The sequence below is a fragment of the Bactrocera neohumeralis genome, unplaced genomic scaffold, assembly GCF_024586455.1.
Source record: "Bactrocera neohumeralis isolate Rockhampton unplaced genomic scaffold, APGP_CSIRO_Bneo_wtdbg2-racon-allhic-juicebox.fasta_v2 cluster11, whole genome shotgun sequence".
Classification (NCBI taxonomy): Eukaryota; Metazoa; Arthropoda; class Insecta; order Diptera; family Tephritidae; genus Bactrocera; species Bactrocera neohumeralis.
This window is the reverse complement of record NW_026089624.1, coordinates 21,854,620-21,868,151: the sequence shown is the minus strand read 5'-3', so window position 1 is coordinate 21,868,151 and position 13,532 is coordinate 21,854,620. Positions and strand designations below refer to the sequence as shown.

Below are 13,532 nucleotides of genomic sequence, written 5' to 3'. Positions count from 1 at the left end.
CTTTTTAACGATTTGCTAGTCCAACACGTAGTTAAAGAAAGAGTGCGCTATGCACACCAAAACAATTTTCATGGTTTTTCCCTTTCTTCAGAGGGTTTTCGTAAGTTTTTAGGCATATTGATTTTTACTTCATACCACAGTTTACCATCTGAAAAGATGTATTGGTGCACTGACGATGACGTTGATATACAAACTGTAAGAAACTGTATGCCGAAAAACAGATACCTTGAAATCAAGAGATTTTTGCACTTTGCCAACAACGATGATATTGGCAACAGTCTTCCTGAAAAGGACTTCAAAATTAAGCCATTGATAGAAAAACTCAACGAAAATTTTTTGAAACTCAACGTGTTTTCAAAACTATTGTCTATAGATGAGCAGATGGTACGATATTACGGAGGTCACTTCCTAAAGCAATTTATTAAAGGAAAGCCGATACGTTTTGGGTTAAAACAGTGGATTATGGCCTTTGGAGAAACTGGGTTTTGTTACAATATTGAACTGTATCAAGGAAAAAGAGATCCTGTTGAGAAGGATTTGACAAGTGTGGAAGAAAAGGTCATAACTTCAATGGTTAATCATCTGGAGAATCTTGAAGACCACGAACTATATTTTGACAATTTCTTTTCAAGTTTCAGACTGATTTCACTTCTAAAGGTTGGTACGCAGCTCTCAAGTAATTGCTCAAGAAAAAATATACATTATTTCTCAAGTAATTTTGGCAGCTGGTTACGCATTGTGAATGATCAACATTAGAAGAGCAAGAGAGAATAAACAAAGAAAACAAACTTTGTGCGTAATATGTATGTGTGTATGTGTATGGTAACATAAATATTTTCATTGAGATTTAAGAAATGTTGTTGATGATTGGTAGGTTTTATACAACATTTCAAAATGGAATATATACTTCATAATAATGATTTCAACTAATTTAGGATGAATTTGACGATTACTTCGAATTTCCTTCAAGAAACAATTGTTGATTTGATGTTTCTTCGCAAAACAAGGTTTGCCATATTCACATTTTACTGAAAAAAAGTATCAAAAATTAGTACTAGATTTCTTGAGAGCTGCGTACTAGCACAAGTAAGTTTGTCGCAGGAGAGTATCTTGACCGTTTCTTAAGCGTTTTTTTATATGAAGTTTTTACGTTTCTTGAGAGCTGCGTACTAAGCTTAAGTAAGAAAAATGTGCGTGCCACCGGAACAGCCAGATTCAATCGTCTCAATAAGTGTCCTATAAAAACAGATGACGCTATGAAAAAAGAACCTCGAGGCGCTGTTGATTATAGATTTGACAAAAATAGTGAAGTACTAGTTGTCTCATGGAATGATAATAGATGTGTAAAAATTATTAGAAATCACCTAAATATATATCCAATGCTACCGGTTCAAAGATACTGCAAAAAGACAAAAAGTATGTCTAAGTACTTCAGCCTAATGTAATATCACAATATAATAAGTACATGGGAGGTGTTGATAAGTTAGATTGGCATATTAATAAATACCCTGTAAAAATTAGAGGAAAAAAGTGGTACTTCAAGCTTTTTACAAACTGTTTTGATATTTGTATGTATAATGCATTCGTTTTATATAACATAAGTCATGAAAGGATTTCTTATCTTGACTTCATTAGTATGGTAGCGCGAAGCTATTTGCATATACATTCTGATCTTTCAGATCCGAAAATACTTGGTCGCCCAGTTCGTACACTCAAACAAAACAGGACTATTGCAAAACATGTTTTAGCTGCTATTCCAAATGGAAAACAAAAACGATGTGCGTTCTGTAAAAAAATTCACGTAAGATATGTGCTGAATGCGATCGAGGTATGCACGTTCATTGCTTTGTGGACTATCACAATATGATTTAATAGCGGGATTCTGTTACCAGTCTCCAGTCTCTATTTGAGACATTTTAAAGTAAAATCTCAATTTGTGACTAGTTACTATTCACTAAACAGTCTCTATCGATAGTCTCAAAATATTGACTCAAACTTGAGACCTGGGCAGCCCTATTCTGAAAAAACCTCTCAACTGAGTTGAGAGGAAAAATTTTAGAGATTTTTTGTGAGGCATATTTTGTGAGGCTATTCTTGCTCAAACCTCATAAGAAAAAAACTTAAAAAAGTCACCACGTGAGGTAAAAAGCTTTTAGCTGTCAAACAGCTGTTTTAAGAAAGCAAACAAAAAAGTACACCACAATGGATAATCAGCATATGTAAGTTATTTTGCAAATTTTAAATATACATATATATATACAATAATTTCATATATTCCTAGGCGTACAAAAACGGAAAGGACAAGTCAGGAGCAGCTGCAACATTACATAATGTTTTGCAAACAGCATCCTGAGTTGCAACGGGGAAGCTAACTCCGACCAACCCTCAAGGGCTGCAATTACTTTGGTCGGAGTTAGCAGATAATTTAAATGCCTTAAGAGGTCCAACTCGGTCGGCAGCCAAGTGGAGGGAGGTAAGTTCATAAATGCTTGTGTATGTTTCACATTATTAAAATATGTTTCCATAGTCATTGATGAATTGGAAACATCAGTTGCGATCGCGAGCGCGCAAACTGAAGGCACATGCGCAAGCGACTGGTGGAGACCCTCCGATAAATGGAATGAGCGAATTCGAGGAGCAAGCAATTTCAACTTTTGGAGCAGCAGCGGTGGATGGATTTGCCGGGTGTTGCGACTTTGGGTCACCAGGTAATATTTTAATTTAATATTTGTCGGACTATATATGAGGCAATAATTGATCCGTTTTATACTTACAGGTTTTGCCGTTGTATTTAAATACAGTCAAATCGCCTGCTCCAGCGCCAACACCAACAGTCGCATCGCCTGCTCCAGCACCTCGCCAGCAGTCACTTCGCCTGCTCCAGCGCCAACACCAATAGTCGCATCGCCTTCTCCAGCATCCTCGCCAGCAGCCACATCTCCTGCTCCAGCTTTTCCTGCTCTGACTTTAAATTTTTTTTCCTCGCCATCACCTAATTTTTCTTCCTCACCATCACCTCCGCTTTCTTCCTTATCTCCTCCCATCTTATCTTCTCCTATGCCATCTCCTTCTTACATCCCTCCTGAAACATTGACTGCAGCGAAGATGCTTGGGACAGTGCTAAAGAAAATGGAGGATCGGGAAAAGCGAGAGGAGGAGGCCATTGCTCTACAAAGGAAAATTGTAGAGCAAAATGTGCAGATGACAGGGGTGCTGACCCAAATGACAAAAGCACTAACCTCGCTGTCCGAGGTTATGGCTAAATTGTCTGAAAAATTAGATAAGCAATAATAAAAATGTAAAAAAATAAAAAAAAATTAAATAAAAATGTAAAAAAATAAAAAAAAATTAAATAAAAATGTAAAAAAATTAAATTAAATAAAATGAATTCTTTAATAAATAAAATAAAATAAAATGAATTATTTAAACATATGTAGATGTCTTTTTATTCATTCTTAGAGGGAGTAAAATGTACAGAGACAGTAAGTAACTTACATATATGTATGTATGTATATTAGGGTGATTCAAAAAAAAATTTTTTTTTTTTTCAATTGGTACTCGCAAAAATAGGTTCCTAGACACCTCTAAGAAAGCCTCTCCAAATATGAGTTTTTAATTGTAACGGGAAGGTCCTCCGCCTAACGGTTTTCTATTTTTTCTTATTATCAGATAGAAAAATTTATATCTCGCTTCCAACTACTTGAAAAAATATTTTGTTAATTAGGTTTTGTAGGAAATTGAATGCTCTAAAATATGGTCTCTTATGATTTTTTCGTAAACCCAACCGTTTAAAAGATATTAACAGTTAAAGTTTGATTATTTTTGGGAACATTTTTTATTTCTTATGAATTTTATAACTCAATGAAAAAAAATTATTATGAATAGATTTTTGGAGAGGTTTTCTTAGAGGTGTCTAGGAGCCTATTTTTCAGAGTACCAAACGAAAAAAAAAAAAATTTTATTTGATCCACCCTAATATGCATTGATGTTTGACGATGAATATCTCGAAAACGCTTAGCTTAATCGAAAAATCATAGTTGACCATTTTTATAGAGCAGTAAATTTCCTACAAAACTATGTGTTTCATCATTCATAATAATTTTTTTTCATTGAGTTATAAAATTAATAAGAAAAAAAGAATTTTTCCAAAAATAGTCAAATTTCAACCGTTAATATCTTTTAAACGGTTGGGTTTACGAAAAAATCATAAGAGACCATATTTTAGAGCATTCAATTTCCTACAAAACCTAATTAACAAAATATTTTTTCAAGTAGTTGGAAGCGAGATATAAATTTTTCTATCTGATAATAAGAAAAAATAGAAAACCGTTAGGCGGAGGACCTTCCCGTTACAATTAAAAACTCATATTTGGAGAGGCTTTCTTAGAGGTGTCTAGGAACCCTATTTTTGCGAGTACCAATTGAAAAAAAAAAAAAATTTTTTTTTGAATCACCCTAATGTATATATGTTTATATATTTATATATATATATATTTATAGTACATAACGCCACTGGAAATATATACATACATAATACTCCCTAAAATTGGGGTTTTCGAAAACAATTTCGGAGTCTTGTGATTCTTCTAAAACTTCTTCGAAGCCAAGGTCTGCAGCCACACCATGCTTCAGTAAAATGTTGTGAAGAATTGTGCACGCGTAAATAACAAACGACGCTTTTCAGGTCTGTAATGAATAATGCGGTGTTTTGAGAGGCACCGGAATCGTGACTTCAAAACATCAAAGGCTCTCTCAATGGTATTACGTGCTTTGGCGTGCAACTTATTGTAGCGCACTTCCCTTGCATTTGAAGGTTCAGCGACTGCCGTTAACAGCCATGGCTCCAATGGATATCCTTGGTCACCTAACAACCACGAATCACTTTGCGTGTTATAGGTATTTGTGAGGTGCATACGTGTTGGGGATGTGGTCCAAATACCAGAATCATGGCAAGATCCGGGAAATCTCGCGTTGACAGCGGTGAACAGAAGTCGATGATCACAAACCTGCCAAAAATGCAAATATATACATATGTATTAATAGAAAGATTGGTAAATAGTTTGTATAATATAGAACATTACGTACTGCTTCTACATTAAGGCTGTAAAATCCTTTCCGGTTCATGAAAAGTGAAAGAGGAGTAGTGGCGTCTGTGCTTGAGGGTGAAACAATCCCAATATGGGTACAATCGATTGCGCCGATTGTGCCCTTCATCCCAAATTTCGTGTAAAATCTTTAAGAAAAAATTTATTTATTTACATACATTTATTTTTATTTATTTATCTTACCCCTTCTTTGTATCTGAAACATCCTGCGCGCTTGAAGGGAAATAAATTTCACTGCCCTTAACATCCACAATTAATTTCGAAATAAAGGGCAGAGTTCTAGACACAGAGGGCTGGCTCATAGAGAGCATATAACTATTACCAACGCATTTTTGGTAAGAGCCATGCCCGTAAAAATACAAACACGCCAGGAAACGCAGATCAAAAGGTATATTTGACTTCTGTACATCATGCGGCACCAATTCAATTATAAGTAATTTACATAGCGATTTTTGGAATCGAAATGTATTAATAAATGTTGTGTCCTGCATACTAAAAGGATCTCTTTTGTCTCGCAAACCCTTTAACACTTTCCTCTTACCGCCCGATTCCTCCTCCACAACAATTGCCGCATATACAAATAATAGTTCCTCCATGCTAATTATAACACGCAATTCCCAATTTTTTTAAAAATGTAAAATATTGATTTAAAACAAAACAAACACAGATGTTTTCTATTATGATGGCTGCTTTCACACGTCATAGATATTTGCGATAATAGTGAGCCTTTGAATTTTCGCCAGAATACGGTAACCCTCACTACAGTGAGAAACATCACTGTAGTGATGTTGGTGACTTTTGTGAGGGCATGAGAATAGTAGCGGGATTCTGTAACCAGTCTCTAGTCTCTATTTGAGACATTTTGAGGCAAAGTCTCAATTTGAGACTAGTTACTATTCACTAAACAGTCTCTAGCGTTAGTCTCAAAATATTGAGACCTGGTAGTTAGCAGGTCACAAAACTAAAAAGAAGTCTTGTCTGCCATTTTGAATATACTGAATAGAGATCATCATAGATATTAATCGATTGTCGTTTCTTTATATTTTGTAAGCAACTCAAACACGAAAAGGTTAAAAATAAATCAATTTTACATAAATTTCGTAAATATTATGAAACAAAGTCAACATATATTTTTATTTTCATTGATAATTATGTTTTTTGACTATGTTATAGAAAATTTAATATTTGTTATCGACATATTTATTTTCATTCAAGTGTAAAAACATCTCTGAATAATGAAATGTAATAGATTTTGTGACTGTCACTTACAGAATAGCAATATCATCTCAAGTCTCAAAAAATCGTCTCTAACTTAAAATCTCAAATTTAGAGACTTGAGACTGTCTCAAGTTACAGAATCGCACGGTAGGGCTGGGTAATTAACAGGTCACAAAACCAAAAAGAACTCTTGTCCGCCATTTTGAATATACTGAATAGAGATCATCACAGATAATCGATTGTAGTTATTTTCTATATTGTAAGCAACTCAAACACGAAAAGGTTAAAAATAAATCACTTTTACATAAATTTCGTAAATATTATGAAACAAAGTCAACATTTATTTTTACTTTTATTGATAATTATGTTTTTTGACTATGTCATAGAAAATTTAATATTTGTTATCGACATATTTATTTTCATTCAAGTTTAAAAACATCTCTGAATAATGAAATGTAATAGATTTTGTGACTGTCACTTACAGAATAGCAAAATCGTCTCAAGTCTCAAAAATTGTCTCTAACTCAAAATCTCAAATTTAGAGACTTGAGACAGTATCACAGTACAGAATCGCACGGTAAGTCTTATTTACCTAATGTTCCCATTTGGGAGCTAACTATTCAGATGAAATAAAATATATATATGGTTTCTGAAAACCGAAATTTGTGCGTTTGTCTCTATATTTTGGGCCAGACTAACAGAAAATGGGAAAAAAATTGCATAAAAGAAGTTGGGACCTAATGGGTTAATAAAATAAGTTTTCAAATAAATTTAAAATAAGTAAAAGAACAATAAGCTACTTGTCACTCTCTTTTTCACTCAATGTGCGATTTTGATTAGGATTAGAAACAGAAAAGGAAAATTTATGTGATCTTTCGAAATGTTTGATTAAGCTAGACGTACTATTATTATATTTTAATTGCTTTCCACATTGGTGATACTGAACTTTCGACCCGTTGTTTATTTTTTTAAAGTAAATCCATACAGCACTAGGCGCCATTTTAATAAATTTATCGTCAAGAATTTAGAATCGCGAGTTTTCTTGTGCTCGTATGTAGTATGTATAACTTGAAACTAGTCACTTAATTAATAGTAAAGTTAAATGTCAAGAATCGATTCTTAATCGACTTCGACTACTGAAGATCGATTCCGAAAAATCGATTGTTTTACGAGAAAACTCGATTCTCGATTAGAATCGGCATCGAGTTTACCATCCCTAGTTCTGTCCATTCTGGAATTTAATTTTTCAATACGCTGTATATTCTTTTACATACATCGGACACGATTCTACCAAAGTGCTGCTTGCTTGCTGAATTTAGTAGGCAACATTGGTTAAAAATGACAGATTTTTGCCATTGTGAATGGTGATTGACAGAAGGAAGAAGATGAAAACGTAAGCAAAAGATTTAAAGAAAGCGGTAGAGGTAAGCGGTTTTTATATTGCTAATTATATTATGTGCCAGTATATTTACAAAAACTAATTTTAATATTTTTAGATGGAAGGGAACAAACTAAGAACAATGTGGACAAATAGTGACTGTTTAGTTTTGTAACAAATAGATACATACATATGTATGTGTCTCTATTTGTATTGTGGTAATCATAAAATTATTAAATTGGTAATCACGCACATTCGGAATAAAAAGACCGCAGCACTAATGTGTATATTGTACAAATAATTTATTAAAGAAGTATTTGACTTTTTACAAATATTCCTTTTCTTAAAGTTAAATATTTCGATTATTTAAGTAACGAATGTTGTCGATGTAGATAGATCGCTGCTGTCGATGTTGAAAAACTGTAGCGGGACGTGTGTTCTCGGTACGGGCGTAAAAAGCCAATGTGTATCAGCGATGAGTGCGTGGCGAATTGTGGAAACGAATTGTGTCAGCTTCCCCGTTGTCCACTCCTTTTGTTGGTTGGGTTGGTGTAGAGGTTTGGTGAGTTAAATTGGTGTTGTGTTGCAGTGGCATCCTGTGGTGAATTGCGCTATTTTATTAGGATGCGCTAGTTTTTCTGGGTAGAGAGGGTGGATGCTTAACTCATTTAAACATCCTGGGCCCCCTAGGTGAATATTTTGCCTAGTATTATACGTATAAGTATGTATTTCGACGTACTACTGGTGGAGTAGCCGAAGCGCGGAATACGTTCTGACAGCAGAAGTATGTCTTGAAGGATTCATATTTATCCGTGTGTGTAGAGAACGGATTTTGGTATGAAACATATCACATATATTTCAATGTGCATTTTAATATACGGGTAGGTGCTTAAGAAATGCAACTTTATTATGCGGGTTTAATTGATTTTACTGACAACCTTTTGTATTTGCGATTTTTCCTTTTATCGTTTCATTAACTGGATTATTTATTATTTGCCTTTTCTGTGTTATCGGCTCATCAATGGGTACTCCTTAGCCCTAGATTTAGGACTATGAAAGTAGAGCGATCTTGCGAGAGAATGGCCGTGAATAGAGAACGGCTTCGATTCATAGAGTAGAAAATTCTTCATAATTAAGTTGATGCTTCTTAGAGCTGTTTTCCATGAGTAGCGCTTAGATAGATGCGATAAGAACGACCTTTGCCTTTTGTAAGAGTAGGTGCGTCACTGTATCGCATTGGGAGTATGGTGATCCCTTAACTTTCTTTTGAGATTTTATTTATTTTTGAAAATGTATGAAAAGTGTAATATTACAAGTTTTCAGATCGTGGGTATGGGACAAGCAGTTTGTGCAGAGTCTCTTTGATCTGACAAAGTTGTTCCTTTCGTTAATGCTTAATTTTTTAAACTTCTCGCAAGTTTTAAGCTTATGTCCTCTTGTGCATAGTTCGCATGACATATGTTTTCTTTGTTCCGATGTGAACGATTGTATTTTGTTAAAAATTCTGTTTAATTTGTTTTTGCTTCTAGCTTGGGGTCTATTTGAGCTTCCATTTTGGTCATTCTTAGTTTTGATTATTTTTTCTTCTAACCTTTCCGCAATTTCATATTGGGTGGTGAGAAAATCTTTCATTTGTTGCCACGTTGGGCACTTTCTTCTCTGATAATTGAGGATGGTTTATGTACACGGCCGTGAACATGTCCCGGAAGGATGGCCATTCTTCATAACCTCCATAAAATGTTTCTGTGTCACATGCGGGCACCTCAAGTTGGATGCCTGAACTTGCCTCTTGATATTGTTGCACTTGTGGCAGCTCTACTCTACTGTGGGGAGTAGGTGCAATTGCTTTTAATAGCTTCAATTGATCGGAGATCATAGCTTTCGTTTCTTCATATTGGTCTAAGCAGTTTTCGTAAGTATCGTAAGCCGATGATTTAAAAATTTGAGGTAGATCTGAATCGTCAGATTCTACTATGGCGTCATGAGCCGCTTGGAGTCGTATCCAAAAATTGTTGAGATTTATATTTCTGATTTCTAGTAACGATTCCGAGTTTTCGTGAATCGGTGAAGAGGCAAATCTAGTGCAGTATCTTGTTAAACTGTCACTTTCTGAAATAAATCTAGCAATCTGTTTTGAGCGTGTAGCTCCAGGTGTGCTATGATTTTTGTTATTGTTCATTATTTTAGTTGTATGAAGAAATATTTTTTAAAATGAAGAAAGGGTTTCTCAGTGTGAACTGAATACTTTTTTAAGTATATGAACGTTTTTTTTCGTAAAAGACGGATTTTTTGTTTTATTAATACCGTTACTTGTTTACTTGCTATTTAAATTTGTTTTTATTTTAATATTATTTTTATTTTATATGATTTGTTTTCAAACCACGATATTATTTTTAATTATTTTCTATATAGGTATAGAGGCACACCCTAATAATTGACTTGTATGTACTTGTTTTTGTGCAATTGAGAGCTCGTCGAAGAGATCAATATGCTTTGTACATAAGTATGCACGACTTGTTAGAGCTAATGTTTTTTTTTTTTTTGTTTTTCTTGCAATCCTGCTTGTTTTTGTTTGACAAAGAACAAGTGGTCTTGCAGAATAGATGCTAATATGGACTTTAAATAGATGGGTATGTTTAAATGCACATGTGTGTATGTACGTATGTTGAAATGTATGTTGTTCAAATTAATAATTTGATGTATGTATATTTCGTTAATCTGATTTTTAATTTTGCATACGTTCTAATAAATGTATTTTGTAAAAGTCAATTTTACTTTGTCTTACCGTTTAGTTTTTTACGGAAAATTAATTAAAATTTAAAATTTTAATAATTTAGCATATGGTACCCAGTATAGGGTATAAAACTACAGGCAGATTCTATGCCGCATGGTTATACATATGTATATAAATATGTATTTTCGCTCTGAGAAGAGAGTGCGAAGGCGAAATAAAGAATGTGCAGGTATTCTCCCGCATGCACTTTGTATGTTGTTTGTTGATTTGTAAGAAGTTAGGTTTATGTCAAGAATGATAGAATACAAGATTACGATGACCGCCATTACGGAACGTCATAGTTCCGTGTTGAGAAGAACAAGAGTGAAAAACTGTCAAATGGCTTGCAAATTGTAAACAGAAAAGTAAACACTTTTGTAAATTCGCAAAATATTATTAATTCTTTCGATTTTAATGAAAAGTTTTAGTGAAGCGGTTGAATATTGTTGAGTGAAAAGATTTGAATCATTTCTAAAGAATTGTGGTGAATTGCGCTATTTTATTAGGATGCGCTAGTTTTACTGGGTAGAGAGGGTGGATGCTTAACTCATTTAAACAGTGACGAAGTTGTGTTAATAGATTTGTGGCGGGAACGAGCCAGAGACTAGCGACGTGCTAAACGTAATGTGCACATCTATGCCGACATCTCTGTGCAAATGCCGCACAAATTTACTGTAAAAGAAGTGCATGTTAAAATACGGAATCTTACACAAAAGTATAGGTTACTATGTATCCACATAACATTGTTAACATTATTAACTTTTGTTAAATTACAGAGAGGAAAAGAAAAAAGTTGGGCCCTCGGGGGGCAGCCCATCGCTGTGGAAACATTTTGATGCGGTCCATCAAATTATCGGACTGACAGCAGCCAATACTGCTGAAGTATTCGAATCATTTACTGTGGTAAGCTGAGTTTTACACGTTTATTATTAAAATAATTTTTTCTTTAAAACATACCGAATTCAACTTTTTCCGGATCACCGGAACCAATGTCGCGTGAACCGGCGTGTACGCCAGTAATGACATTGACGAACTCGCCATCAGTATCGCCATTGGGTAGTTCAACATCAGCAGCGGGTACATCTAAAAAGAGAAATTACATGGGCGAACTAATAAAAGTGGCAAAAGAACAAAACGAATTGCTGAAGACAGTGGAGGAGGACGGGAAAATATTGGGGTTGTTACTGCAATCGACCAACAAAGTAGTAATTTATAGGTATTATGAAAAATGTTTTAGAAAAAATGTGATAATGATAAAAATGAATTTAAACTGAATACTAATTAAAAAAAAATGTTATAATGATAAAAATTAATTTAAACTGAATATTAATGTGATAATAAAATGGATTCAAACTAAATATTAATTTGGAAATGTATTGGAATACAAATAGCTACTGCGGTAAGTAAAGTGTTTTGTACCGTTTTGGAAACTCATTGCGATGGCATTCCTAATTGCTGTCGCTGTTGAATAATTTTCTCCTAATCTTGTTGTGTGATTGGGTTGATGTCTTGTTGCATCTTCTGCTGCGTCTTGAATCCAAGCTGAAGAAACTTCATCGTTCTCAATCTTTAGAAAATTGCGCAAAATGCAACACGCTTTAATTACAGTATTTACATTTTTAGGAGATACTTGCAAGTCTCTTCCAATTTTACGGAAGCGCGCTTTAAGTTACCAAAAGCATTCTCGATCACTTGGCGACATTTGGACAGTCGATAGTTATAGAGCTGTTCTACTGGAGATTGATTAGCCACATATGGGTATGGTTTCATCATGTGGTGTGACAAAGGAAAGGCTGAGTCGCCAATAAGAAGCACAAGTACATTGATGCCTTCAATTGTTTGTTGGTTTGTTTGAAAATACCAGCGTGCTCATGGAAATGCTTAAGGGAGCTCCTTATACGTAAACTTTGATCTGCAAGTAGTAAAAAATATAAACACATGTGTATGAAAATCAATGTAGTAACAAATTTACCTGTGATCACAACTAGCCAACAAAATGACCGAATACCATCCTTTATAGTTATAATAATCTATGGCTTCGTCTTTCTTGGGCTGAACTTCGATGTGGCAACCATCTACAGCACCAAAGTATTGTGGAAATCCCACCATTTTGAATCCTTCTACAATTCCTTTTACTTCTTGAGGATGTGGGGGATATGCATTAATGCAATCTGCAAGACTATCGCAAACTGCATGGCAAAAATCCAACACAATTTCGCCAGCAGTGCTGCGCCCAATGCCAAACAAACTAGCAACGGTTCTATATTCTGCTGCCGAACCCAATGAAAAGAGTGCAATAGCTACTCTTTTTTCAAGTGGGATACAGTGCCTCATGTTGCTATCCATTTTACTGATATGTTTACTTTTTCGCACAATTTTTTGAAAGCGCTTCTATCTACGCGAAAGTTTTCCTTAAACCTTGCTTCATCCATTGCAGGAATATCGTGCTCCCAAAATTTACCACTTTGGTACTTAAAATATACATTTTTTTATTTCAATCCCAAATTAAAATACCTATTTACTTACGAATTTCCAAACATTTCGTGTGTGTGGCTGAGCGATTGTAATCCCAGCTTTTAAGAATGTGTTACAATCAAGTATTGCTTTTACTTTCACTCTATTTTCTTTTAACTCATTTAGTAATAAACAGATTTTTTCATTAAATTCATTTTGATCTTCTAAGAATAACAAAATTGCCACTAATAATCTCCTCTTATCCATTTTTATTTCACTTTTTTTAATAAATAAACAAATTTCACAATCAGCTGTCTAAATGCACAAGTCTGCCGTCTGTCATCATAAAATTTCAATTCGCATTAGCGTTGCTTAAGGCGCATTAATTGTGCTCGTCAGTAAGGGCTATTAGGTTCCAGCTCTCAAGAAATGTAAAACCTACATATAAAAAAACACTTAAGAAATAGCCAAGAAAATTTATTGCTGTAAATTTTCTTGTGCTAGTATGCAGCTCTAAAGAAATCTAGTACTAATTTTTAATACATTTCTTCAATAAAATATGAATATGGCAACGCAGGTTTTGCGAAGACACATGAAATCAACA

At 34.3% G+C, this 13,532-nt stretch overlaps 3 protein-coding genes and 1 long non-coding RNA gene across 4 annotated transcripts; 2 read left to right on the top strand and 2 right to left on the bottom strand.

The window, feature by feature from the left end:
• Positions 1-2,249: 2,249 nt before the first annotated feature.
• Positions 2,250-3,470, top strand: LOC126766175 (uncharacterized). The gene is made up of 2 exons (XM_050484067.1): positions 2,250-2,708; positions 2,777-3,470. The coding sequence occupies exons 1-2, from the start codon at positions 2,534-2,536 to the stop codon at positions 3,289-3,291; spliced, it is 690 nt and encodes a 229-aa protein (XP_050340024.1). The 5' UTR covers positions 2,250-2,533; the 3' UTR covers positions 3,292-3,470.
• A 1,076-nt stretch (positions 3,471-4,546) lies between these two features.
• Positions 4,547-5,221, bottom strand: LOC126766197 (putative nuclease HARBI1). The gene is made up of 2 exons (XM_050484092.1): positions 5,086-5,221; positions 4,547-5,006 (listed from the first exon to the last, which is right to left on the bottom strand). The coding sequence occupies exons 1-2, from the start codon at positions 5,212-5,214 to the stop codon at positions 4,629-4,631; spliced, it is 507 nt and encodes a 168-aa protein (XP_050340049.1). The 5' UTR covers positions 5,215-5,221; the 3' UTR covers positions 4,547-4,628.
• A 2,301-nt stretch (positions 5,222-7,522) lies between these two features.
• LOC126766241 (uncharacterized) lies at positions 7,523-11,438 on the top strand. The gene is made up of 3 exons (XR_007668764.1): positions 7,523-7,747; positions 7,820-11,195; positions 11,251-11,438. It is a non-coding gene; the product is annotated as an uncharacterized LOC126766241 (long non-coding RNA).
• A 457-nt stretch (positions 11,439-11,895) lies between these two features.
• On the bottom strand, positions 11,896-12,820 carry LOC126766215 (uncharacterized). Its single transcript, XM_050484108.1, has 2 exons — positions 12,447-12,820; positions 11,896-12,386 (listed from the first exon to the last, which is right to left on the bottom strand). The coding sequence occupies exons 1-2, from the start codon at positions 12,818-12,820 to the stop codon at positions 12,356-12,358; spliced, it is 405 nt and encodes a 134-aa protein (XP_050340065.1). The 3' UTR covers positions 11,896-12,355.
• Positions 12,821-13,532: the final 712 nt, after the last annotated feature.

What these genes read in the sequence shown, in the direction of transcription:
- LOC126766175 (XM_050484067.1), top strand. Translation starts at nt 2,534, where the DNA reads ATGAATTGGAAACATCAGTTGCGATCGCGAGCGCGCAAACTGAAGGCA. An exon ending in TTGCGACTTTGGGTCACCAG is followed by an intron (nt 2,709 to 2,776) that starts GTAATATTTTAA and finishes TTATACTTACAG; the next exon opens with GTTTTGCCGTTGTATTTAAA.
- LOC126766197 (XM_050484092.1), bottom strand. Translation starts at nt 5,214, where the DNA reads ATGAAGGGCACAATCGGCGCAATCGATTGTACCCATATTGGGATTGTT. An exon ending in ACAGCCTTAATGTAGAAGCA is followed by an intron (nt 5,007 to 5,085) that starts GTACGTAATGTT and finishes CATTTTTGGCAG; the next exon opens with GTTTGTGATCATCGACTTCT.
- LOC126766215 (XM_050484108.1), bottom strand. Translation starts at nt 12,820, where the DNA reads ATGGATAGCAACATGAGGCACTGTATCCCACTTGAAAAAAGAGTAGCT. An exon ending in TTGGCTAGTTGTGATCACAG is followed by an intron (nt 12,387 to 12,446) that starts GTAAATTTGTTA and finishes TACTACTTGCAG; the next exon opens with ATCAAAGTTTACGTATAAGG.